The following is a 25,590-nucleotide window of genomic DNA, read 5'->3' on the forward strand; positions in this document are numbered from 1 at the left end:
AAAATTTTAAAAATAATTTATAAAAGTATGTTTTATTTGCACATCAAATTACGTGCAAAAAGTCAAAGTGACATGTATTTTGGGACGGAGGGAGTATTTTTTTAGTATTATTAGTGTTAGTCTGCAATATAATGGCGATCTGATATGTGCCTATATCTTTATGTTGTGTCCTAGGTAGTTTACCTTGGAGGACGAGAGTTGGACACCCATTTTGAGACTCCAAAAAATTTCAAAAATTATTTTATTTTATTTTTTCTGAATAAAATTTAATGTTGGTTTTTTTTTCCTTAAAAAAACGTTGGATTTTTTCTTGTCACTGACGTTATGTTTTAATTTGATTATTAATAATATGTTATTTTTTTAGCATTATAAAAATATAGTGGTAGTTTGCAATATTATGGTGATATGATATGTGTCTATAACATTATATACAGTCATCTATGTGTCCCTTAGCTAGTTTACCTTGAAGTATGAGAGTTTAACAGATATTTTAAGAACCTAAAAAATTTAGTTTTATAAATTATTTTAATACTCCACAAATATATGGTATCACTTGACTTTATAGTTCTTTACCACTACTTGTCACATATTTTAAGGTTCCCACTTTTTATAAATATAGTTCCATAAGTTAATTATGAGATTTCTTTTCTGAGTAAAAAAATCCGTACTCTCGTCCTCTAAGATAAACTACCTAGGACACATTTAGGGCATTTCCCAAAATGCCCCTTCAAAAATTAACAGTAACGGCAGAAGATAACGGAAAGGGTGCAAAGTGTCTACGGGTTAAAAGTAAGGGGCTACATAGTGTTTATTCCAAAACTATTAGGTGCAATGTGCAACATGCTGAAATTAAAGGGGTGTCAAATGCAATTAACTCTTAAAAGAATAACATAGTGTTAATAATCAAATCCGAACCTAACGTTAGTGACAAAAGAAAAATCCGAACCTAATATTAGTGGCAAAAAAGAAAAAAATTATAGTTCAGTGGTAGGTTTCTAAACAAATAATAAATAATAAGTTTGGTGACAAAAAAATCTATTTTCCCTGTTAAACAACAAGAAAAGTCAGTTGTTGTTGCATTTTCCTGCGCCCCAAAAAGCAGCTATTTTAGTTGCGTCATGTGTGCTTTGAAAAACTATATTCCGAAATTGTGTTATTTCGTGCACTTCTATTTGAAATTGTGACCAAAGGAGCCAAAACCTTAGTTTTCATGTAAATATGTCCGGTAACAGAAAAAAGAACTCAATCCCAGAAATCTTACCAACTCAAGTATCATCCTTATTCATCCATCTCCTATACCTAATGGACGTTATATTTAGTATTCATGATCTTAACGTGTACCTAATATCCGGGCGGGCAGTAACTTTCAACTTAAATGTCCCGTGTCCACTGTTTAACCTTTTATATTTGTCTACAGAAAGACAGAGCTAAGATCACCTCTAGATTTGAGCACCACATTTCTAATGGCGACTTGGTTCCTGAAATCCAGAAGCGTTTTGCAGTGTGTCAAGACAAGAGCTGGCTTGCATCAAATCATTTGCAACAGGAGTTTAAAAGGAGCTTCTCTGCATTCTAAAGCTTTACAACTTGAGGATGATTTGGATTACTCCGAAAACGAGGTACTCTCATCATCTAAACAACCTATTTGATCAAAATTAACATAAAAATTTAAAAGGATCATTTTTTTGATATTTAAAAGTGTTATCTTTTTCAATATCAAAAGGCCTGGTACTTTCCGGGTGGTGCAGTTCCATTTACTTCCAAGATTAACTTCATTGCTGATTCCTCTGAGGAAAGGATACATTGCTATCGAGTTCTTGACAATAGCGGTCATCATATGCTGTCCAACACATCAAAATTGGTAATTGTTTTTTCTAATAGTTGGAGATTTTTGAAATAAACATTGTGTTAACATGTATGTGCATGGTTAGATAAGCAAGGAACTCGCAGTGCAGCTATATAGTAGCATGGTGACGCTTCAAATGATGGACACCGTCTTCAATGAAGTGCAGAGGCAAGGAAGAACTTCGTTTTATATGACCTCACACGGAGAAGAGGCCATCAACATAGCCTCAGCTGCTGCACTGAGTAACGAAGACATTATCTTGCCACAGGTTAGTATGACACTATTTTCGTATGGAATTTATAAAATTCTTAATAATAAAGGTAAACAACTCATTCTGCACAAAAAGTCGACATTGAATTATTTGGAACTATATGAAATCAAGAATTCTGTAACAAAGTGATGCAAATGTAAGAAAATGTTGTTGGAATTTTGCAGTATCGCGAGCATGGAGTTCTTTTATGGCGTGGTTTCAGCCTGCAAGAATTTGCCAACCAATTGTTTGCAAATAAAGCAGATAAGGGGAAAGGCAGGCAAATGCCGATGCATTATGGGTCTAATAAGCACAACTACATTACTGTGTCGTCGCCTTTAGGGTAAAAACAGACCCTCTGTAGTGTGTATGTTAGTATGTATGTTATTCTTGTTCAGTGATCATGCATCTACTCACACCATTGTTTTGTTCTACATTAGTACACAAATTCCACAAGCTGTCGGGGTCGCTTATTCTCTTAAAATGGAAAAGAAGGATGCATGTGTTGTTACTTATTTTGGGGATGGCACTACCAGTGAGGTATAGAAACATGTTATTTGAAGTATCTTACGTGCATTTGCACCAATTTTACGCGTTACGCGCTTGTACCTTGTCAGGGAGATTTCCATGCCGGTTTGAATTTTGCAGCAGTTTTGGAGGTTCCAGTGATTTTCTTCTGTCGGAACAATGGCTGGGCCATAAGCACCCCTGTCACAGAGCAGTTTCGGAGTCAGTGATCCACCCTCGCGAACTCCCATTTTATTAAATATCATGTCAAATTGGGTCTGCGCTATCATTTTACTGGAATCATCTACAAATTTTCTTGGCAGGTGATGGAATTGCTGTCAAAGGCCGAGCTTACGGGATCCCAAGTATACGAGTCGACGGAAATGATGCCCTTGCTATTTATGATGCAATGCAAGAAGCTCGTAAAATAGCTATCAAGGAACAGAAGCCCATTTTAATTGAGGTTCCATCTCCTTCATAGCTTTCATGTTATACAAAAGTACATGTGATGAGATGAATTTAACATGTCCTTCACTCTTAGGCTCTGACATACCGAGTAGGACATCACTCTACGTCTGATGATTCTACCAAGTACCGGGCCAGAGAAGAAATCGAGCAATGGAAAGCAGATAGGAATCCTATTTCCAGATACAGAAACTGGATAGAGGGAAATGGGTGGTGGAATGAAGAACAGGAATCCACGCTCCGAGGCAGCGTTAGAAAACAGGTGAAATATTGTTTGATTTTGACGAATTCATCGCCAAACGTTTTGGTTCAGATGAAGCTGAATTCTGGTTTGTTACAATGTTGTATTGCAGCTTATGAATGCTATTGGAGTCGCAGAGAAAGCAGAAAGACCAGCGCTTACAGATTTGTTCGCTGATGTGTACCATGACATGCCCACAAACCTCCAGGAGCAGGAAAGATCGCTAACAGAAACTATAAGGAAACACCCACAAGACTTCCCTTCTGGTTTTGCTGTGGCATCACAAATATAACTTTAACGTCAGTGCTCTTTACTATATGCTACTTCCATGTTGCTTGTACTCGAACATGGATATAAATTGAAGTGATGAACCTTAAAATATAAAAAGCGTTAGAATTCTATGCAAGTTTCAAGGCATAATTCGCACTAGACACATTATAGCGAGTCAATGAACAAGGAACTCTAGCCAACAAATAAGCCGCCTTATTCGCTTGCTTTCTGACAAGAACTGCTGAAACACCATCCCTGTCCCTGAGTTTTGCACGACAAATATCGATTATATTAACCTCAATCACGGTTCTCTGTTATCAAGAATATTCATACTGCCAAAGCAATGGTTGGTAAGCTAATAAGACTCAATAAGAGTCGGTTATTTCTCTGCTCCCAAAGCCCAAATGGCTGCATTTTCTTTTCCCTTCCAACTTTTCTCCCTCCTGACTTTCTTGAAAAACTTCTTTGCTTTTCCCTGTTGGGACCTCCAATAATTTCAAACTCATCCATGTCTACCCACAACAATCGAACCCCTTCCGAGCCAAGCAAGGATGAAGCTTCTCATCTTGATTCTAATGAACAAAGCACACTCAAGAAAGTCATGGAATCGCCCAAAGCTTGGCTCACCACATGAAACATTCCCAGTCCTGGCTCGCATAGGCCAGACTTTCTCGTCTGCTGACCCAAGATTGATCATTGCAGGTTTACTTTCTGAACCTATGCCCATTCATTTGGACAGTTAAGAAATGCCTTCTACTCTCTCAAACTACAGTGTAACTATTTTCTATTTAACAATCTAACAAACCGTTTCATCAAGTTTTTGTGCAAGCTAAAAAAGGGAGTTCCTTGATGAAGTTATGCCTTATGCAGTGCAAACTAAGTCTTGCTGGCATAAACTTTGTATGCAAATACAGAACCTGTAATTGTGTTGACTGTTTTAAAAGAAAAAAAAAAAAAGGGTTTCATGTAAACTTCAGGGCCAAATCAGTTTATATTCTAAACATGCATCCACTAATAAAATACTATCCACTTAACTAACTCTTAATACGCCTTTGATCTTCCATATGGTTATTTATAGCGCCCAGTACAAAACGAGAAACCCTGAGACCCTGCTTAAGTGGCAAAACAACAACTTAAGTGTTTCTTAATATACTGATTCAAATATACACCGAATTTGAAGCAAACAGATGTAACATAGAAATACAGTAGAAGAACATTTTTTTATTTAAAAAGTTAATTGTGCATGATATTTAGGGCTTCAAGTCACTAAAGGGTAGATATGTATGCATATTCAACAATGTTCACAATGTTGACAACAGCTAAACTTCAACAATGTTCATAATGATGACAACAAACACTTGTTACATCAGCACGTGATAAATCTTAATGTGCCTTTTAGCCGCAGCAGGATCCGCATGCAGGGAGAGAACCTACAGTTTGGGATACAAAGTTAACCTTTAGCTAGAAAAAACAAATTAAAAAAGAAAAAATCCACAACCAAGTAACAATCGCAAGGAAATTGTTATCAAGGATGCTAATAACTTACTGTGATCAATTCCCCTAACATTGTCCATTCCACGGGGTGGTCTGCGTGGACCACCAGGCCCACCATATGGACCACCAGGACCTCCAGGACCCCCACCATCCCATTTCTTGCTTGCCCCTGAACTTTTCTTATAAGCATCTGTTTTTTCCATCTGTCCAAACAGAACACAAAAAACGTAAAGAGGGGGAAACAAACGAAATTATATTAGCCTGTATACAAATAAACTAGACTATTGCTTGCTGCTGTAGTATATATTACCGAGAACATAGTCGAAAAGAAAACGCCAATGATGTTTATAATAGCCCAGAAGAAATTGGTGATTGTTCTGAGTCGCCATATAGACTGCTTAGATTTCACAACACCTGAAATATTAACAGGTGGTCACATATCTACAAGCTAGGAATATTGTTTAGCGCCACAACTCTGTTAATGTAATAGTAATATTCAGTGATGGAAAGTGAGAAAATGGCCCCTATTAATATTTTTATGCTGAGTTGTGTTCGGAACATTAATGCTCTCCAAATGTAGAGAAACTGAGACCAAAAAAAGTAAAGACCGGAACTATGATTACATTATAACAAGAGTTAATTGCAAAACGCATCCCTTTGTTTGGACCAACTGCACTTCATTACCTAAACTTTAGGTCACCTTAACATAATTTAGCGCCACGTATTGAACCCTTTTGGCCCATTTTCGTCTATTTTGACCTATCACTGTGTTAAATTAAAAGGGTATTACATACCGAAAAACCTATAACATGTCATTTTAGTGAATTCTTAATTCAATTTTACCCATTTAATTTACATGGTAATAGATTAAAATAGACAGAAATGGGTCGAAAGAATTTTAAATGTGGCGCCAAAACATGCAAAGGTATGCATCTTGCAATTATCTAAATTTAGGTAACTTGCAATTGGTCCGAACCAAAGGGATACGTTTTGCAATAAACTCTTATTATAAAAATCAACCGTCATGTAAGCAAGTCTTTAAGTACTTTCATCAATAATTAGTTATGGTTTCTCAAACTTAATAGTAGGTAGTGACTGTTTGTTTGAGGTTCAAATATTAGATTATGACATTCCAATTCCAAAACAATTAACTGATATTTCTTCATTCCCAGACTCCAGGTAGAAGATTGTTCCAGATGGCCCACGTCATTAAAAATAGAAGTTAAAAAAAATCTGGAAGATCAGATATCTCGAGGGACAATAAATAAAAGGAAGGAATTTAACAAATTACTGTACAGTTTTAAGCGACTGGAAGTAGTAAAAATATTACAGGGTATATAGTCACTATTTTAGATCGCATGTGCAGGATCTTGTGATTCATTATAATCCAACAATTTCTATGTTCACCTCAACTAAAACTAGAGCAATTAGGATCAAATGACCCCAACTTAAAATTAGCAAATTGCTTCAATATGCAAAAGCCGGACCAGAAACATTATAGACATTTTAAATTTATAACCAAATAGCTCAAATTAAAACAAATGACAGAGTCTTCTAAAGCAATTAAATACTCAGGGAGCCAACTGGGACAGCACAACTTGTTCATATGTTCATATAAACCATATAGATATAGTACATAAGGTTTCTCGAAACAATGAACTATAAGAAGTTTGATTCTCTCTCTCTCTTTTTTTTATGTATTCAGAATGCATATGATTTAAACAAAGTTCAAGTGAGTTGATACTTTAAAAATATAATAATGTCCCTTAGAGGAAATTATATTGTTCAAATTATAATGTCATGGAAATGATGAGGGTTTCACCTACCTATGAAGCATGGGTGCGGGGATACGATAATTTGACAAATTTAAAAATATGGGGATTTAGTTGTGGGGGGGGGGGGGGGATTCGACAAATTTTAATATATTAAAAATATATGTTATGCATGTATTTCCGGAGTTACATTTATATTTCAGCCAAATGATCAAATAGTAGATAAGTTCATTGTCCTTAACAATTGACATAATAATTATTTGACAACACAATTGTTGCATTATAAAGTAGTTAGGCGATTAAGTAATCAATTAACTACAATTTGATAACATAATTGTTGCATTATAAAATAGTTAAGTAATTAAGTACTCAATTAACGAGTTAAAATTATTTAACAAGAATCCCCGCGCACCCAGGAATCTCCAAGAATCGAGGGCGCTGTGCGGCAGGTGAGTAAGGAATCCATGCTTTCTATAACCTACTCAAGCTTGTTTATAACCTAATCCTTCCTATTTCATGAGGTCTACCACACTAAATTTCTTTGTGGAGAAAAAAACAAAACAAAAGTACGAGTCAGCTTAAACATAAGATATGCAAGTAACTTTAGATGCATTCTTTAGAATCTTAAATTAACACTATGGTAGTGCCCTTACATGAGAAAGATCATCAACACATGTAATTAGATAAATTTTATGACTGTATATGTAATTATGTACACTAATGACATCTTTCATGACAAAAATGATACAACGTTTTAAAAATTATAAATATCTTAAGATTATTTATCTATAATAACTTTCTTGTGAATCACGGCTAAGCCCCTGACTGTAATTGGGTAGCAGGAATGGAATTCGTTAGGAATGCAATAGGCCGTTAGTGTAATTAGTCAAAATTCTAGCATCTTATCTATCTCTCTCCCCATTACGATAACACAACACAAATTATGCTCATTCCCAAATTTGTTCTCCAATAACCATTACAAACCGAAATTCCTTCCAACAAAATGTAGTACAGTTTACGAGTTCTATAACCATCGCCAAACCAAACAAAAATTGAAAAAGTAATACAAGCTTCCCCAAGAAACTTATCATTTCCTCTGAGCAAGCGCAAATGCTTGACGTCTCCTAATCATTCCTATTTCTCGAAAAATCAATTATTACACCCTAGGTTTAAAATCAATATTATCACCAATTGCATCTAATTTGTATTCTAGTATCTAAACAAATTCCCCGCATGATTTACATATAATTGAAAAGATTATACAAATACAAATTAAAGAAACCGAAAATTAATTATTAAAAAAAAAAGATATGAGAAGATATGTTGAGGAATCAAACGGTGAAATCCGCCAACATAAAGCAGATAATCGATGTAAAAAAGGTATGAAGACACATAGAGGGCAGCTTACCTCTCTCGACGTACGCCATGAGAATGATCCAAGCTCTTTCAGAGTCGTCTGTTTAATTGTTTGGTCGTCTTTTCTCTTTTTGTTATTTAAAAATTTATTATTGTATCTCTATATATATACGTACACGGTACATACATACTCCTATTTTATACACCTGTGTGGCTGTGTATATATTGGCCATGTAGATCGTGGTGTTAATCGTGACGTGTTTCCCTTGTTTTTATTGGCGGAGACCGAGCTTAATTTTTACGCCTTGAATTTGTAAATAAATAAATTAATTAATGTCTAAGTTTTTTTTTGAAATAAATTAATGTCTAAGTTGATATATAAATTTGTTTTTTTTTTTAATTTATTAATATTTTATCAATTGACAAAATAAAAAAAATATACCAACAAAAATAAGTTTTAATCTAATTTAAGATGTAATTTTCAGTTTTTTAAAATAACGAGGGAGTGATTTATAATCTTTGGTCAAAATTTAGTTAATTTAACCAACAAAAATATAAATATGACAACTAAAATGAGACAGAGAGAGTAATATTTTAATTATATAATTAATTTATCGACAGCGTTCGAAGCTGATATTCACCAAAATGTGTATTCTCTGATTTCTCTCTGCTCTCTCTATGCCAGCTTTCGTTTCCTTTTCCACATTCAGAGTGTACTATTACATTCTCTCCCTTTTTTCGGAAAGCTGCCGATGATTTAAAACTAATCTTGCAATAGAATATCACGAAGAGAATGAGTTCGTTCAATAAGAATACGTCAACAAGAATATATGCATAAGAAGAACATTCGTTCAGCAGATGGTATTTGCACAGATAGCATGGCTTAACTGATTGCAGAAATTCAGAGACCATTGACCTTACTCGAATATAAGATTTTTAAATTTCTGATGTCCTCTCCAGTGCTAAAAGCCAGCGCATCTCAACAACTTCTGTTACAAATGTAGATTAAGCAAGAGAGATAGAGAGAAAGAGAGAGAGAGAGATGCAGAAACAAACTTGTATTTACATTTCATAATAGTGTGTCATCTTTACAGTGATGCTGTTGCTCTAGTTTTATACACATTACTCTGTAACTAACTGTCTAACAGAATTGCTGAGCTGGCATCTTGCTGAGCTGGCTGTGAGCTGGCATCTTGCTGAGCTGGCTGTGAGATGGCATCTGCAGTAGCACCGTTATCATCCCCCCTCAAGTTAGGAGGACTGAACAAGTTACAGACACCTAACTTGGCAAGGAAATACTGCAGTTGCATGGAACACAAAGCTTTGGTAAACAAGTCTGCAGGTTGCTCTCTGGTAGAGATATGATGAGTAGTAATAAGCCCTTGCTGAAGCTTTTGACGCACCAAATGACAATCAATCTCAATGTGTTTGGTGCGTTCATGAAACACAGGGTTGGAGGCTATATGTAGTGCAGATTTGTTGTCACAAAACAATGAAATAGGTGTGACAGACTTGAGATTGAGTTCATGTAGTAAGGATACTATCCATGTTAACTCACAGCAAGTGTCTGCAAGCGATCGATACTCAGCCTCAGCTGATGATCGAGATACAACCTGTTGCTTTTTACATTTCCAGCCAACGAGAGATCCACCCAGCAGAACACAAAATCCAGTAAGGGACAGTCTAGTAGTGGGGCAGCTAGCCCAATCCGCATCACAAAACGCAGTCAGAGAAAGATTAGTGTCAACTGTATAAAGTAGGCCTTGACCACATGTCTCTTTTAAGTAGCGAACAACCTTTAGTGCAGCAATCCAGTGATTATGGCGAGGAGCTGCCATGAACTGGGCTAAAACATGAACAGGATAGGAGAGATCAGGGCGTGTAATTGTGAGATATATCAAGCGTCCAATGAGCCTTCTGTAAGCAGAGCCATCTGAAAGTATATCAGATTCATCAGACTGCAAAGTGTGATGTTGTTCCATAGGAATGCAGCTAGAACGAGCATTTGTCAAGCCAGTATCTGCAATGATATCCAGTGTGTATTTACGCTGATTTACATAAATGCCAGTAGAAGAACGAGCAATTTCCAATCCCAAAAAATATTTGAGAGGACCCAGATCTTTGATTTTGAACTGTGTTGCTAGAAATGCAATAATGGACTGCAGAAGAGGCTCACTATTTCCAGTCAGAATCATATCATCGACATAGACTAGTAGCAAAGCAATAGTAGAGCCACTCTGATAGCAGAACAAACTGGAATCACTAACGACTGGCTTAAACCCAAATTTCAACAGAGCTGCAGACAGAGCTAAAAACCATTGTCTTGGAGCTTGACATAGGCCATACAAGGATTTCAATAACCGACAAACTAGACGACAATTAGGATAGCGCTGCTGTAACTCAACTGAAGGAAAATAGCCAGGAGGTAAAGCCATATATACCTCCTCATCAAGGGTACCATGGAGAAACGCATTTGTGACATCAAGTTGCTTTAACAACCAGTTGAATTTCGCAGCTAATGCTAGGACAAGTCGAACAGTAGTCATTTTGGCAACAGGGGCATATGTCTCAAAGAAATCAACACCCTTGGTTTGAGTAAAGCCCTTTGCCACCAGACGAGCCTTATACCTCTCTAACTCACCATTTGCTTTATATTTCACCTTGTACAACCATCTACAGTCGACCACTTTCTTGTCTGCAGGCAGCGGAACTACCTCCCAAGTTTGATTAGCCTCCAATGCTGCTAATTCAACATTCATTGCCTCACACCAACAATCATGCAACACAGCTTGCTTATAGTATTGCGGTTCTGGAATTTTAGTGATATTGGCTAAAAAATGCACATAGGAGGTATCAAATGGAAGATATGATATGTACGATGGAAGGGTGGAAGCATTATCATTAGAAGTAGTAGAGTGAACTGTGATGAGTGAAGCTAAATGTGACGGAATCCCCGTATAGTCTGTGAATTTGACAGGCAATTTATGTGCACGTTGGGGACGAGCAGGAACTGGCTGTGGTTGTGTTATAGTAGGCACGGATTCTGAAGATGCTGGTGTAGAATGAGTTTCAGCAGACTCTTGTAGAGTGGTATTTTCACTGGTGGGAGAGCCAGAATTAGTACTACATTCTGCACGATCACCCTCTGTAGTAAGATGTAGTGGATCACAATCATCAAATGAAGAGACAGCTGGAAACAGCTGTTGAATAGAAGGAGTAGAGACTGATTGAAAAGGAAAGATCGTCTCAAAGAACTTCACATCACGAGATAAGAAGACCTTCCTAGTATTCAAGTTTAGAACCTTGTATCCTTTTTTAGCAAAAGGATAACCCAAGAATACTCCCTTAACCGCACGCTGAGCAAATTTGTCCGTAGGGTGAGGTAGAGATGTAGCATAACACAGACATCCGAAGGTTTTGAGAAGAGAATAGTCTGGCAGCTCATTAAACAACACCTCATAAGGCGACTTGTTCTTCAGTAAAGGTGACGGAGTTCGATTTATCAAATAAGCAGCTGTCAACAAGCAATCACCCCAAAAATTAAGAGGAAGTGCAGCATGAAACCGTAATGATCGTGCCACATTCAGCAAAGTACGATGCTTACGTTCAACTAATCCATTTTGCTGTGGGGTATATGTGCAGCTGGTTTGATGCACAATCCCAAGTTCAGCCAAAAATGTAGACAAAGCAGAGTTAACAAACTCAGTGCCATTGTCAGTACGTAGCACTTTAATAGTCTTATCAAATTGATTTTTAACATAAGGTATGAACTGTCGAAACATAGATGGAACAAGCCCTTTATCTGGCATCAAATAAATCCAAGTAGCTTTGGAGAAATCTTCAACAATTGTTAGAAAGTAGATACAATTGTCATGTGTTTTCTGTTTGTACGGACCCCATACATCAGCATGAACCAACTGAAATATTTCAGATGTTACAGAAACACTTGGAGTAAAAGGTAACCGTGTCTGTTTACCTAACATACAACTATCACATGGAGCCAAAGCAGCTGATATGCCAGTAACTGGTAACTTTTGCAAGACTGGAAAAGGAACATGACCTAAGCGATTATGCCAGAGTTGAGTAGAAGCAGCCACATGTGATGAATTATCAGCATTTTGAGTAGAAGTCTCAGTGCACATGTTGTGAATGTATAGACCATTAGTTACTTTACCAATCTCTAGTGCCTTCGTCCAAGTAGGGGCCTGAAGAGAGCAAGTAACAGGAGAGAACGTAGCAGTGCAACCATTATCAGCAAGTAACTTGGAAATAGACAACAAGTTATATGTAAACATTGGAACATACAACACATTGACAAGTACTAGTGAGTCTTGCAATGTAATGGTGCCCATATGAGTAATAGCAGACGTATCTCCATTAGGCAAATGCAACACAGAATTAACTTCAACAACATTATGCAGAAGGTTAAGATATGGTGTCACATGATCCGTGGCACCAGTGTCCAGAATCCACTCAGTTGGACCATACTGAACAGGATGAACAGAGTTGACTGAGTGAAATATAGTACCTGAGAATTGCGTACTGTGAGCAAGAGGTGGATACCAGGCAGGTGTAGAGTTGTCCACAGTAGGTGATGCTGGTGTAGTCACAGACATTGAATTCTGAATCATCTGCATAAGATGCTTACATTGCACTGGTGACAAATTCAAGGAAGCATCTGTAAGATTAACATTGGTGAGAGATGTTATTTCAGAATCAGGTGCTGAAACCTGTGCAGCAGTGTGAGCCTTGCCAGAAGATGAAGTCTGAAATTTCGGCTTAGGCTTTGGTTTACCAAACAACTTGTGCCAGTTCGGATAACCGTGTAGGCAAAAGCACTTATCCCTGGAGTGTCCTGTCATGTGACAATAGTCACACTTAACCTCTACATCAGGTGAAGTTTTCTTTCCTTTAGCAGGTTGAATCTTAGCATTTGTCGTAGTCTTAACTGACATTGCCATACTATCACTAGTAGACACAGAATGCACAGAACGCTGAGTCTCTTCTTGTAACAACATTGCATAGCACTGACTCAGCGAAGGAAGTGGTTTCATAAGCAGAATTTGACCACGAATGGCCGTAAATTGGTCATTCAATCCCATAAGAAACTGAGATAGCTGAATATCAAGATCCTCTGCCTCAAGTTTAGTATTAACACTACAGAGACACTTACCACAAGCACAACGAGTTTTAGTGTGCACACATTCAAGTTCATCATGTACTCCACGAAATCGAGTAAAATAGGCAGCAATTGACAACGAACCTTGAGTCAAATGAGAAATCTCACTTCGCAGATTAAACAACTTAGGAACATTACTCTGTGCATAACGAGTTTCTAGTTCTAACCAAATCTGACGAGCAGAACGCAGATAAAAGATACTACTACGTATAGAACTCGAAACAGTGTTTAAGAGCCAAGCAGTTACCATATTATTGCAACGAGTCCAGTGTGGAAGCAAGGTAGATGAACTTTCAGGTTTGACATACGATCCATCTACAAATCCATACTTAAACTTCGATGATAACGCAATCTCCATAGCACGACTCCACTGATTAAAGTTCGATTCATCCAAAACTTCAGTAGTGATCTGCATACCAGGATTATCTGAAGGATGCAGATAATACGGATGATTAACATCCAAAGTTATTAACGCTGACAGCATCGAAGATCCTACAGCTGCAGACGAGTACGAAGCAGCAGTTGACGCCATTGCAATTAATCAACCACAATCAATCAATCGAACTCGAAATCGAGATCGAAACCGAAATCGCTAAGCGACTCAGAGATGCAATCGCTAAGCGACTCAGAGATGCAATCACAAGCACTAATCACCGAAGATCGAGCACAATGGCTCTGATACCATGTTACAAATGTAGATTAAGCAAGAGAGATAGAGAGAAAGAGAGAGAGAGAGATGCAGAAACAAACTTGTATTTACATTTCATAATAGTGTGTCATCTTTACAGTGATGCTGTTGCTCTAGTTTTATACACATTACTCTGTAACTAACTGTCTAACAGAATTGCTGAGCTGGCATCTTGCTGAGCTGGCTGTGAGCTGGCATCTTGCTGAGCTGGCTGTGAGATGGCATCTGCAGTAGCACCGTTATCAACTTCTCTAACAACTGTACGTTGGTTCATTCTTCAGGGATATGTTCCTAACAAGCTGACATGAAGATCCAGTAAACGCATAACCATAATTCATAGAAGTAGATTAATGAAGCTTAACTGAAGTTCAGCTGTGGAAGTCACACAAAACAGGGGCACTTAAACACTTGTTTCATTTTTATTTCACCATAATACTCCAGAATTAACTTTACTCTACTCTGTGAGATTCTTGATAAGAATGGAAACTCTGCTCTGTGAGATAACAACCAAAGCTAAACTCCTCGACTCAATAAGTAGATTCGAGCAACTATCTAAACGACTCTCTTATTTTCCTCTATGAATGGCCACTCTTAATCTTGTTAACTAGACTACCATATTAATGTCTCATCTAATATTTGATCTTGCCCAGAAGGTAACTTAATTGGAAGGTAACTATCGAAAAGCCTTCAATTAACTTAGGCAAGACAAGGTAAAACGACATCTCTCTCAGCTCTATAAGACTAGGCTTCATGTAGGAACACAGGGGTGCCTCTCTGATAAATTCTATAGCAAGTGCTAAATGTGGATTCCCTAGATTACGCGAAGAAGATGCCTCGGATTACAAAAAGGACTGATATCTCGTTCAATCAAATTAAACAGGTGGAATTTACAATTAAACTTGAACCCATATCCAAACAAACACGCATATGAGAGCATGGAAGTGGATGATAAATTAACAACATCAGTAAAGACAAACCGTCTTGTATAAACTAGAAAAGTCTATTCATTAACTCCAAGATGAAAAGAACTTGGCATCTTCATGTATGAAGTTATCATTTTGGCCTACTTGTACAAATTCACATGTGCACTGGTAATGCGATAAGCACTCAGATTGTTAAGCCTATCTTGGACCTGAGACCTGCTGAGACGAGATATAAGAAAAATAAGTGTTAGAGCCGCTGTTTGTTCTATCACGAGAATTATTTGCTTTCGGAAATAATGTCACACTGTCTTTCCCACTGCTTTCTTCAACAGCTGAAGACTCTGCAAACCGCCGGCCATAAAAGCGCAAGAAGTTCAGGGATGCCAGATTTGGCTGACAAAGAGGGATCTCGCCTTCCAACATACTCACAACACTACCCATATTAGGCCTTAGTGTTGGCTCCTCATGGACACAGCATAATGCCACACAGACCAACTTCTCCACTTCTTCACTTGTCACACGACCCTCTAGCCTCGAGTCAGCAAGTTCTAAATAACGTCCCTCCTCATGCATATCCAGTGCGAACAGTGGGAAGTAAATAAGTCCCTGGGAAGATGAAGATGACGAGGGAGCACCGTTACTGTTATCATCACTAGTGCTGTGGCTTCGTGCTCGAAACAAGCAATTTTTTCTTCCGCTCACAAGTTCAAGTAGTACCATACCATAACTATAAACATCAGTTTTGTCGGAGATTGCAGAGCTAGTAAGCCACTCAGGAGCAAGATACCCACGAGTACCCCTCATGGTTGTGAATAGACTGGACTGTTCAGGAGTTAAAAGTTTTGAAAGTCCAAAATCTGATATTTTAGCCTGGAACTGCTCTTGGAGTAGAATATTTTCTGGCTTGACATCACAGTGGATAATTTTATGTTCACATCCACTATGTAAATACGCAAGCCCGCGTGCTATTCCAAGTGCTATGTCAAGCCTTTCTTGCCACTCCAAGACAGGTCCAGTGCCAAATAGAGTACAGTCCAGGGAACCACGGTTCATATATTCATAAACTAACATGCGTTCTCTTCCTTGAGCACAAAAACCTTTCAGCTTCACCAAGTTGACATGGTGAACATTTCCAATGATTGCTATCTCTGTGCAGAAATCCTTCTTGCCTTGTAAGCCCAAGTTGGTAATCTTTTTGACTGCTACCTCAGTTCCATCAGGTAGAGTGCCCTTGTATACTGTACCAAATCCGCCTGATCCAATCTTAATCTTGAAACCGTCAGTAGCTTTCTCCAGCTCTGCATAATCAAATCTTGTAGGCAATCCCATGATAGAGAAGGCATCAATATCCTCAGAAGGGGAGCTTGGGCGGCTGACTTTAGTCTTTCCTTTAGTGTAGACTCTCGATCGTCTACACCAAAGGAATGCTAGTAAAACTAACAAAAAGAATCCAGAAGATGGCAAGAGCACTAGAGCTACGATAGGAAAATTGGACGATTGACTACCAAAACCATTATCACCACCACCTCTTGATGATGGAGGACCAACAATAGTTTTGATAAAGCCCAATTGATCATTTTCACTTGAACTGCTCAACCTGAAAGATCCCAACTCATTTTCAAGTTGGTAACAAGAACCAGATGAGTTTCCAAAGAAAACCCCCAAGCAAGAACATCGTGCTGAGCACAGATCTTGACAAGAGGTCAGATTTATACCATACTTAATAGGTGCAGCGAAATCAGTAGCAAAGTAATCGGTGCCATAGCCAAGCCTCAAATATGATATTAATGAAGAAGAATTCAACTTAGTGCCGTTTCTAGTTGAATTGCAAGAAACCAGCAAAGAATAAGAAGCATCACTTGGCACACAATCATTAGTTTTCGAAGATCCAGCTTTAAAGTTAGACGGACATGAACATAGAGGAGCCCCTGATTGAGAATCATCTGTGCATAAGCCTACACTCCCACAGATAAAAGGAATTCTACATCGATCGACTGGTCCAGCAAAATCTGGGTTTCTATCAGCAGTTGAATAGCTGCTGACAATGAATTGGCCTGACACGTCCAACTTGATCATTCTGAAATTAGATTGCTCTAAGTTCAGCTGAACTACAACCACCGATCCATTATGACCAAAAAGATAAAGACCAGTCTGATTTACTGCCATATATTCCACTGCCTGATTTGAATTTGTATACGCCTTGGTTGCCATAGAAAATTTCCAGTATATTTGATTATGCCACTGCAGAATAGCATCATCGGCAGTAATTGAAAGCTTGTAATCACCGGTAGACAAGTCATCCTCTGTTTTAGCACTTGACAACCATCTCCCTACCGGCAACTTCTGTCCGATCAGAATCGTGTCTGTTGGATAATGAAAACTTTCCCAGAGAGTCCCATTAAACTTATCCATCAAGATGAGATTGCCTGTTTCAGTTAGCTCTAGTGCTGATACAGATGACCTTAATCCTGGAGTCGACCATTTTAAACTTCCGTCTTCCTCAATGATCTTAATACCATTAAAATCCAAAATCATTTGCGCGGAGCTTGAAACAGGTGCATCACGATTTGCAGACCAAACGATGTTGTGAGATACCACATGGATAACACAAAAGTAGTATCTAGTTTGTTGAGTACCAGGACTGGACATGGCAGCCTTAAACGTTCCATTTCGAGAAAACAGAAAACTACCCCCACCATCAATAAATTTGTAGTGTGAAGCTGTGAAATTTGGATATAAAAATTCCGACCATGAAATCCCCGATACTATAGCCCAAGATAAAGAAAAAGAAAGGAAGAATATGAAGGAAGCCATAAGGAAAAATACAAAGAAAGAACAACTGGGCAGAAATAAAACTGTTTTATTGATATAATCTATTCTAGCTGTTAGGCTTCATTTCTTCATCTCTGCTTGGTTCTAAATTCAACTCTGGCCTTTGAAATCAGCTCTATTCTATCGCAAAACGACACCGACCGTTTACCCAAAAAAAATGGAATGATTCATACTGTAAACATCACCATGGGGCTAAAAGCATGAATCTCAGTTCTGATCTGCCCCAGTTGTGTAATTAACTAGTCATAATATAAACAAGATCATGCGTGCCTGTCTTTGTATATATTACAATTTATTCTGCATCTTACCTAAGCGTTTACTTCCCTATATTTTATTAAGCCGTCACCATTATTACATCATACCATCATGATAGTTGAGGATTAGTAAACCAAACACACATTACACATCTTGGCAAACAACAAAACATAAACTTCATAGTAACGCAACATCAAACATTCGTAACTAGCTAAAAAGTTTCAAATTGCGGTCTGCATAAAAGTGCAAAGGCAAATACATGTTGGGTTAAGGTTTAAAATTTGCAAACCAGAACACCTTGGCAGGTTGTCATGAAGCGTAAGTGAAGGGCTGTTCAACCCAATTCCCGCGTCTTGAAGATAAAATATTGTATTAAACAAATATTGCAAGCTTGGTTATCCCTAAAAATGTACAATTATACTTGGCAGTATCAAGCACATATGTATGTTAGCAGATACATCCAACAGAAAAAAAACGCTCCACGTAAATAATACCGTAACATATATACATTAAAGATTTAGAGTTAAGTTGTCAGAGATGTATGTATTTAACAAATATTGTAGATGTATTCCAAATATATGGTTGTCTTGAACAAATATTACAAGCTTGGCTATCCTAAAAATACACAATTATTTAAATATGATGCGGGTCTCATATAACAAATAATATAAGTTTGGCTACCTTTAAATATGTACAATTATACTAATGTGGTGCGGGTCTCATGTGGTCCAAGAATTGGCGTTAGAACCCATGATCATGGTCATAGTTGTGTTGGTGCTAATGGGTTAAGGGGTGCTACGTAATCAAACAAAAAGGTGATCCATTGTCCATATGACAGCTTGCCGGATGATTTGACTTAAATGTATTCAAGTGAAACTAATAGGCAAAAATTTGGTGCACAATATGCCACGTTCATAGTCTGGCCGTCGCCGTGCTCAAACAAGCACACTGCACCTGAGTTTGAACTTTTGACTCCCGGGTGCAAAAACAAGCACATTGCACCTGAGTTTCAACTTTTAATGAATACTGTGTTATTACTAAAATCTCAAAAAGTTCATTTTTCCATCAACACAACGATTTTAATGGTGAGTGCTTGCTGCTTTAAAATGTTGTGGAGTGTAAAATGTACCTATAAACATATAGTGGGTGTTTGGCATGGGCTTATAAGCCCGGCTTTTGAATTATAAGTTAGAAGCACTTATTTGTACTGTTTGTGTAAGAAGTCAAGAAGTACCTAAAAAAAGCTACGATTGCTAGCTTTTGTATCACATCTTCTACTTATTTCCCAAACACTTTTATCACTTATAAGTCTTAATTTGCTTCTAACTTCTACTCCACTTTTTTATTTTAAGCAATAAGCAGCTCACCCAAACGGCCCCATAGTTTATTCAGAATCCGGCTCTTTGAGATGAATTATATAATCTCCCAAATGTTATACAGTATGTGATTCTCAAGTCAACCAACTACATATGCCTAGATCAACTCCTACTATATACCCCTTTTGATGATATTTTTTTATCAACTGAGAGGCACTGAAAATGAAGTAAAACAATTTACAACACAAATAAAGTAATGTGAATTTTAAAAAAAGTTGCACCATCATACTAAACTACTTTAACAATCTCATAATCAGCTTTATAAAAAAAGTTCAAATCTCAATAACTGTAGGATAATTCTTAAAGTACACAAATAAAAGAGACCATCACCAGGTGACAGTTCCTGCTCAGAATACTACAATAAAACAAATGGTTGACCATCTGATTTGAGTTTCCCACCACAACACATTCTTGAAATTCCTGAAGCATGCTTGTGTAAGGTATTCATCAACAGATCATAGGGGCATACCTCTGTTGATGAGTGATCCACAAAAGCCTTGCAATGATTATAACAGCTTTTGAAAGCTCAGGTGATCTTACATATAGACTACATCACAGCTGGTTCAGCACATTGAGTTCTGAAAAAAAGGACATTTAAAAGTCAGATGAGCTCTTTAAAAAGCCAAAGAGTAATTAATTATCACCAATTTGCAACTACAATTTGCCCTAAGATAAATTTGTTTAATCAACTTGCTACAAACTGGAAATCATGTCAGAAGCCTGTCATCAGAATAAATTAAAGATTGTCATCAGGACTACAAATTGAACGGATTAGTCAACCAAAAAACTATTCTTCAAGAACCCATATGACATTATTTCTTTAAATTTTGTGAGGAAAAAGCTTTAAAAAAAAAAAAACGCTAGGTTTTTCCCAACTTGAGATAGAAGGTTTAGTGTTATTAATAACTTTGAAGTTGCTGAACAGAATGAGTGGAACAAATTAGAATTTGCCCACATACGACTAGTCATTTATATACAGCAATACAGAATTAGTATATATGTTTGGCTGCATATCGCTTTGTCGGATTTGCATCCCTCATGGAGATTGCTTCATGAGGTCTGTTTAATTTTTGTCCGGACCTAGTGTGTCTGTACACTAGGATTAGGCGTGAGAATATGGTTTGGCTAATCGAAAACTGTTGTAATAACATAATATATTCAATTATTACTTTACCAAAACAGCTAAACCCTAATTGAAACAGATACTCAGCAGCTAAATCCTATTTGAAGCAATCAACTATCAGCTAAACGCCTAAACCCTAATTGGTATAATTTATAATTTGTGTTGCATTCAGGCATAGATAATATACATATAATGTAGTCAGTTTATGTTTCTGGTGTCCTGATTTACATCACTTCATTACTTTATTGTCGTGGCCCCTGGCTGGGGCTACCTTGTTCTTTTAGATCAAAAACATATGCACACTGGAACATAACCTGGGAACACACTTGATCTCATATTTTCAGAACATAAATTTGCTCCATAAGCGAGCATTCAACTAAGAACATTGAGAATGTGTAGTGATTTACGCAGCTGAATGCTGATCTACACGAAATATTTTGCAAAATCATGGTGTCCAGATTATAGCCTAATTCTGTCCAGATTTTAGTGATCATATTTATGCACATTTTCACAGCAGTTTTCTGCAGATTATGTAGAATTTGCAGCAGCAGTTTTCAGCAGAATATTGTTTGCTGCAGTTTTGCAGAACATTGTTTCAGCAGTTTACAGAATTTTTTGTTTCAATAGAGTGTAGTGCATTGACTAAGTCTGTGATGAAGAAACTAATTATAGTGGTTTCAGTTATGCAAAATGGTGCGAGTGTGAAGACCTTGAGGGGAAGGAGTGAAGGCCTGAAGTGTAGGTGGGCATTGTGAAGAATCAAGTTTAAGCAACATGAAATGCAACTGCTAAAATTCTTTTAAGTAATGTTTTTGAATTTAAATGTAAACTTAAGTAATTAAAACATGTACTATTTCAGACTTTCAGAGCTCAGTTCAGCAGGTAAGAACTCTCAAGTAATGTTTTGGTTACTGAATGCTTACCCCTTAACTAGGACTCTTGTTTTCTGATTAAATTTGACAAAAGACCATGCCCAATTATCAAAAACAAACTAAGAACTCAAAACCCAGAATGCATACAAACAGAAACACCAAATATGAAGATAAGTGCTGGTCAAGGGATAATACCTTGTATAGTATACATGACTGAATTGTGTCTAATGTTTAGTTTTGCTTCTTGCTCTTAGATTTGGAAGGAATTTTGTCATATGCTAGAAGCCTCGTGTGTGATAACTTCAATGGTGCTTTACGATCTTTTCTCTTCTTACTCTTTGATTCTTCATGAGGCAGTTTCTGTTCTTCTATAGATGTCTCGTCGTCTCTATACTTCCTCTTGTGGGAAGTATGGCCATCTGACGCCTCTCCTTCAAGAAGTGATTTAATCTTCAGCTTCTGGTTGTATATCTTAATACGAGGGACCTTCCAATCCTTCTCCCTGTAAGGAGCCAGTTTTTTCAAAGGAACATGCTGGTTCAACTCTTTGTCATCCAACAACAATACCTCCTTTGTCTTCAGTCCATATCTTTTAGCATTAACAGGTCTGTACTTGAACCGTGTCTTCAGATCACCAACTGTACCCTCATAATCCAATTTGTAATACTCATCCAACTCTTTATTAAGTACCTCTTTTTCTAAAGCAGACATTTTATGTTTTTTCTTCTTTTTACCCTCCACAGAATCCACCACTTCTACCTTTCCTGCCTTCTGTTTCAAAAACCTTTCCCTTGCAGCTTTAAACCCATCACCAGAACCATCCATATCATCCCAACCTTCCTTAAGCCCAAGCAACTCATCTTCCTTGTCAAAATCAGGTTTCTCAATCTCCCCATCTTCATCTCCTTCACTTGCAAAATCCGGGTCTGCATCATTCGCCTCATAATAATCATCATTGAAAGCCACTTTCATCTTCTTATCATGCTCCTCCGGATCAAACTCATCCTCCAAATCCTCCAAATCCAACCGACAGTCCCCATCTTCCCCAATCCCTGCAATCTCCTTAATCTTCTTCAACTTCTCATTCATCTCTTTCTTCTTCAAATTCTTCAAATACTTCAACTCCTCCTTCCTCTCATACTCCGCTTGCGCAATCCTCTCCTCCTTCCTCTCCCTCTGCAACTTCCTCGTATTCGTCTTCTTCCTCACCGACCCCTCCACAAACCTCGAATGTCCCAAGACCCTATCCCCAGGATTCTCCTCATACCTAAAATTAAACTCCCTCTCATAATCCTCTTGCCTATAAACCTCCTCCTCATCCTCCTCAACCTCAACCTCATCCTCATCTAACACCTTCTTCTTATCACTCTTATCCAACCACATTTTATTCTTGAAATAATCCTTCAGAAACATGGCATTCTCATCCAATTTCTCATCCTCGCCGAAATACTCATCCAATTTCTTACTCACCTCCTCCACATTCTCTTCCTCATCCTCCCCGTCCTCGTCCCTCTCCTTGATCTTAAAGAAACCCTCCCCGTCCTCCTCGTCCTCCTCCGCATCGCAGCCCTCTAAAAACGGCTTCTTCAACTCCTCCTGCTCCTCAACATAACTCTTCACACCTTTCCTAATCCTCCCCTCCTCTTCCTCCTCTTCGTCGTCTCCCATCTCCGCACCATCCTCAATCAAATGTTTCGCAGTCACATCTTTCAAAAACATCGCCTTCTGTTTCTTCGCTTTCGCCTTTTCCTCAACAACCTCCGCCTCATCATCAGACGGAAATAACTTAACTTGTTTATCTTTCAAGCTGGGATCTTGTTTCCTAACCTTGAGCAAAGCATCCAACAGCTCTAAATCATCAACTCCGTCATCTTCGGAGACTTCCTCATCGGAATCGCCGGATTCGTCGACGATTCCTTGATTCTGAAGCTCCTGGAGTCGGTGCAAATCTTCGCGCTTCTTGTTATGCTCATATCTCCTAGCGAACTCTTGGTTAATCTCTATTTTCGAAATGTCGTCGCCGCCATCTGAATCGGAGTCGCAGAGGTTAATCGCCATTTATGAGAAGCTAGGGTTTGAGTACGGTGTGCGAGGGTTTGGCCAATCACTGCCGCAGCGCTCGTGCAGTTCTTATTAACTGAATTGGATTAAATTATAGAGTAATTCCTTGCTTTTATTTTGTATAATTTTTGAAAATTTAAAGAAACAATAACAAATAATCTCCAAAAAGTTAAAAAGAACAATAATCTATACTATCTATACTATCTATACTATACTATAAGCCAACATAGGTTTAATTTGTAGTCGTAATTTGTAGTCGTACAAAATTTTGATTTGGTCATCTCATTTATAACTACAAGTCTGTCACATGTAGACTTCTCTTACTCTTGAAATATTAAGGAGTTTTAAACCGTTCAAATTACAAACACTTGTGATGTAATACAAGATAAAAACTCAACCATTATTCTTTTAAATATAATTTATATATCATTTATATACTAATTTGGTTAAAATTCAATTTATTAATACTAAAATACTAATAAGATGATGTTAAAATTTAAATTATAATTAATAAATTACGAATGCTATAACCGCCCGTGCTTTGCACGGGTTAAAGGCTAGTATTAATAAAATCTTAAGTAAAGTTAATAAAAAATATATACATGATAAAATTGTAAATAAATAAAATTATAATTAATAAATATGAAAATTTGATATTTTCTTTTATAAAAAAAGAATCAATTCATTAATTAAAAGTCATACGACATATACAAATACAATCAAAATTGGACACCGAAAATTATCGCTATTGAATCATTCTTAGAATGGGAGGTAGCAATTTGAAGATGATTTGAATATGTAAATTTTATTTTATTTTTATTTTTGTTTTACACTTTTGAATAACAAATAGCATTTTAAAGAGTAATAATCGGAATTAATGGTGAACTCGCTATCTATTGATGATTTGATGATAGGAAATTAACCAAAATGTATAATTCGAGTATTAGTTAAATATATTTAAATGGTGTAATAATATTTAATTATTTAATTTATTATATTAATTTTAAAAATTTATATCATGATTGATCAGATTTAAAAATCAAATCGAGAAAATATTTTGTTGTTTCGATTGTATTTACCTTATTGTGTGTGGAATCTTTTCAAAAATTTGGCACGTAGGAGTTTGGCTAGTCAAAATCAGGAGGTTAGCTATATTTATAAGAAAAGGAAAATGGTGCGTTGAAGTTGAGTTTTTTTACATAATTTCTATATTTTTCATTTATAAAATATATTAATGATTTTTAGTCAAGAGTTCTACATTTCTACATTGTCAGAGTGATGATCTCATTATGATTTTTTTTCCCCCAATATCTTGCCCCATATATATAGATAAATTTATATGGCGATGATGTATAAGGCTGAGCATTCAATTGTTTTGGTATAGAATTAACCGAGAAACGAATTAACTTTTTTTTTTGGACTGAATTAGACTGAATTTTACTAACACAATGGACCGAAACTAAACCAAAATATTTAAGTTTGGTTCGATCTAATCCAAAAAAACCGAAATTAATTTCAAACCCATATCTTGTTATGAGTCTAGTTGTGGCGTTATTCTAGATCTACAACTCGAACCTAAAAACAAAAAAAAAAAAGTTTTTAAAGTCAAAAACTAGCTCTTGAATATCGCTTACCGCAGAGCTATCACATTTCCATCAAAGAAAAATAGCAGATGAAAATAAAGTCGATTTTATAACTGTTGTAGGCTAAAACATATTGCTTAAAGCGAATATAAACCAAATGAATCTCGATCTCCCGATTTTGTTTGAATCTTGAGATATCATCTCGAACTTGGACTTGGTTTTATAATTATCAATCAGTAATATGTAATATAAATATTTCGGTTTATTTGATCCATACCGATATTCTTTTTGATATAATCGGATCAAACCATTTTTTTGTTCGATCTATTCGTTCGGGACTTAAAGGACTAAATTTTATGGAAAATTGGAACTGAACCAAATCAAATTTAAACGGTTAGGTTCAGTTCGATTCGGTTATCCAGTTTCAATTTTGTTAAGCCCTAATGATATCTATATGTTATTGATTCAAATAGTTAAGTATTTTTTTAAAATTTTAA

At 36.9% G+C, this 25,590-nt stretch overlaps 4 protein-coding genes across 4 annotated transcripts; 1 reads left to right on the forward strand and 3 right to left on the reverse strand.

Moving 5' to 3' along the window:
• Positions 1–1,403: 1,403 nt before the first annotated feature.
• Positions 1,404–3,725, forward strand: LOC108217857 (2-oxoisovalerate dehydrogenase subunit alpha 1, mitochondrial). Its single transcript, XM_017390751.2, has 9 exons — positions 1,404–1,619; positions 1,724–1,861; positions 1,932–2,114; positions 2,282–2,439; positions 2,537–2,636; positions 2,714–2,825; positions 2,927–3,066; positions 3,145–3,330; positions 3,422–3,725. The coding sequence occupies exons 1-9, from the start codon at positions 1,464–1,466 to the stop codon at positions 3,599–3,601; spliced, it is 1,353 nt and encodes a 450-aa protein (XP_017246240.1). The 5' UTR covers positions 1,404–1,463; the 3' UTR covers positions 3,602–3,725.
• A 1,055-nt stretch (positions 3,726–4,780) lies between these two features.
• On the reverse strand, positions 4,781–8,390 carry LOC108216555 (uncharacterized). Its single transcript, XM_017389348.2, has 4 exons — positions 8,254–8,390; positions 5,384–5,487; positions 5,126–5,276; positions 4,781–5,009 (listed from the first exon to the last, which is right to left on the reverse strand). Exons 1-4 carry the CDS (start codon positions 8,270–8,272, stop codon positions 4,975–4,977), a joined length of 309 nt encoding a protein of 102 aa, XP_017244837.1. The 5' UTR covers positions 8,273–8,390; the 3' UTR covers positions 4,781–4,974.
• Positions 8,391–14,996: 6,606 nt separating this feature from the next.
• Positions 14,997–17,951, reverse strand: LOC108218330 (G-type lectin S-receptor-like serine/threonine-protein kinase At5g35370). The gene has a single exon (XM_017391238.2). It carries the CDS (start codon positions 17,803–17,805, stop codon positions 15,190–15,192), a length of 2,616 nt encoding a protein of 871 aa, XP_017246727.1. The 5' UTR covers positions 17,806–17,951; the 3' UTR covers positions 14,997–15,189.
• A 1,729-nt stretch (positions 17,952–19,680) lies between these two features.
• On the reverse strand, positions 19,681–23,590 carry LOC108219094 (uncharacterized). The gene is made up of 2 exons (XM_017392369.2): positions 21,645–23,590; positions 19,681–20,032 (listed from the first exon to the last, which is right to left on the reverse strand). Exon 1 carries the CDS (start codon positions 23,505–23,507, stop codon positions 21,681–21,683), a length of 1,827 nt encoding a protein of 608 aa, XP_017247858.1. The 5' UTR covers positions 23,508–23,590; the 3' UTR covers positions 19,681–20,032; positions 21,645–21,680.
• Positions 23,591–25,590: the final 2,000 nt, after the last annotated feature.

Source organism: Daucus carota, chromosome 4, assembly GCF_001625215.2.
Source record: "Daucus carota subsp. sativus chromosome 4, DH1 v3.0, whole genome shotgun sequence".
Taxonomy (NCBI): Eukaryota; Viridiplantae; Streptophyta; class Magnoliopsida; order Apiales; family Apiaceae; genus Daucus; species Daucus carota.

Coding starts and splice junctions, on each gene's coding strand:
- LOC108219094 (XM_017392369.2), bottom strand. CDS start 23,507: ATGGCGATTAACCTCTGCGACTCCGATTCAGATGGCGGCGACGACATT.
- LOC108216555 (XM_017389348.2), bottom strand. Junction 5,277..5,383: donor TCTTTTCGACTATGTTCTCG/GTAATATATACT, acceptor CTGTTTGGACAG/ATGGAAAAAACAGATGCTTA. Junction 5,010..5,125: donor TGTTAGGGGAATTGATCACA/GTAAGTTATTAG, acceptor CCCAAACTGTAG/GTTCTCTCCCTGCATGCGGA.
- LOC108217857 (XM_017390751.2), top strand. CDS start 1,464: ATGGCGACTTGGTTCCTGAAATCCAGAAGCGTTTTGCAGTGTGTCAAG. Junction 3,067..3,144: donor AGAAGCCCATTTTAATTGAG/GTTCCATCTCCT, acceptor CTTCACTCTTAG/GCTCTGACATACCGAGTAGG. Junction 3,331..3,421: donor GAGGCAGCGTTAGAAAACAG/GTGAAATATTGT, acceptor GTTGTATTGCAG/CTTATGAATGCTATTGGAGT.
- LOC108218330 (XM_017391238.2), bottom strand. CDS start 17,805: ATGGCTTCCTTCATATTCTTCCTTTCTTTTTCTTTATCTTGGGCTATA.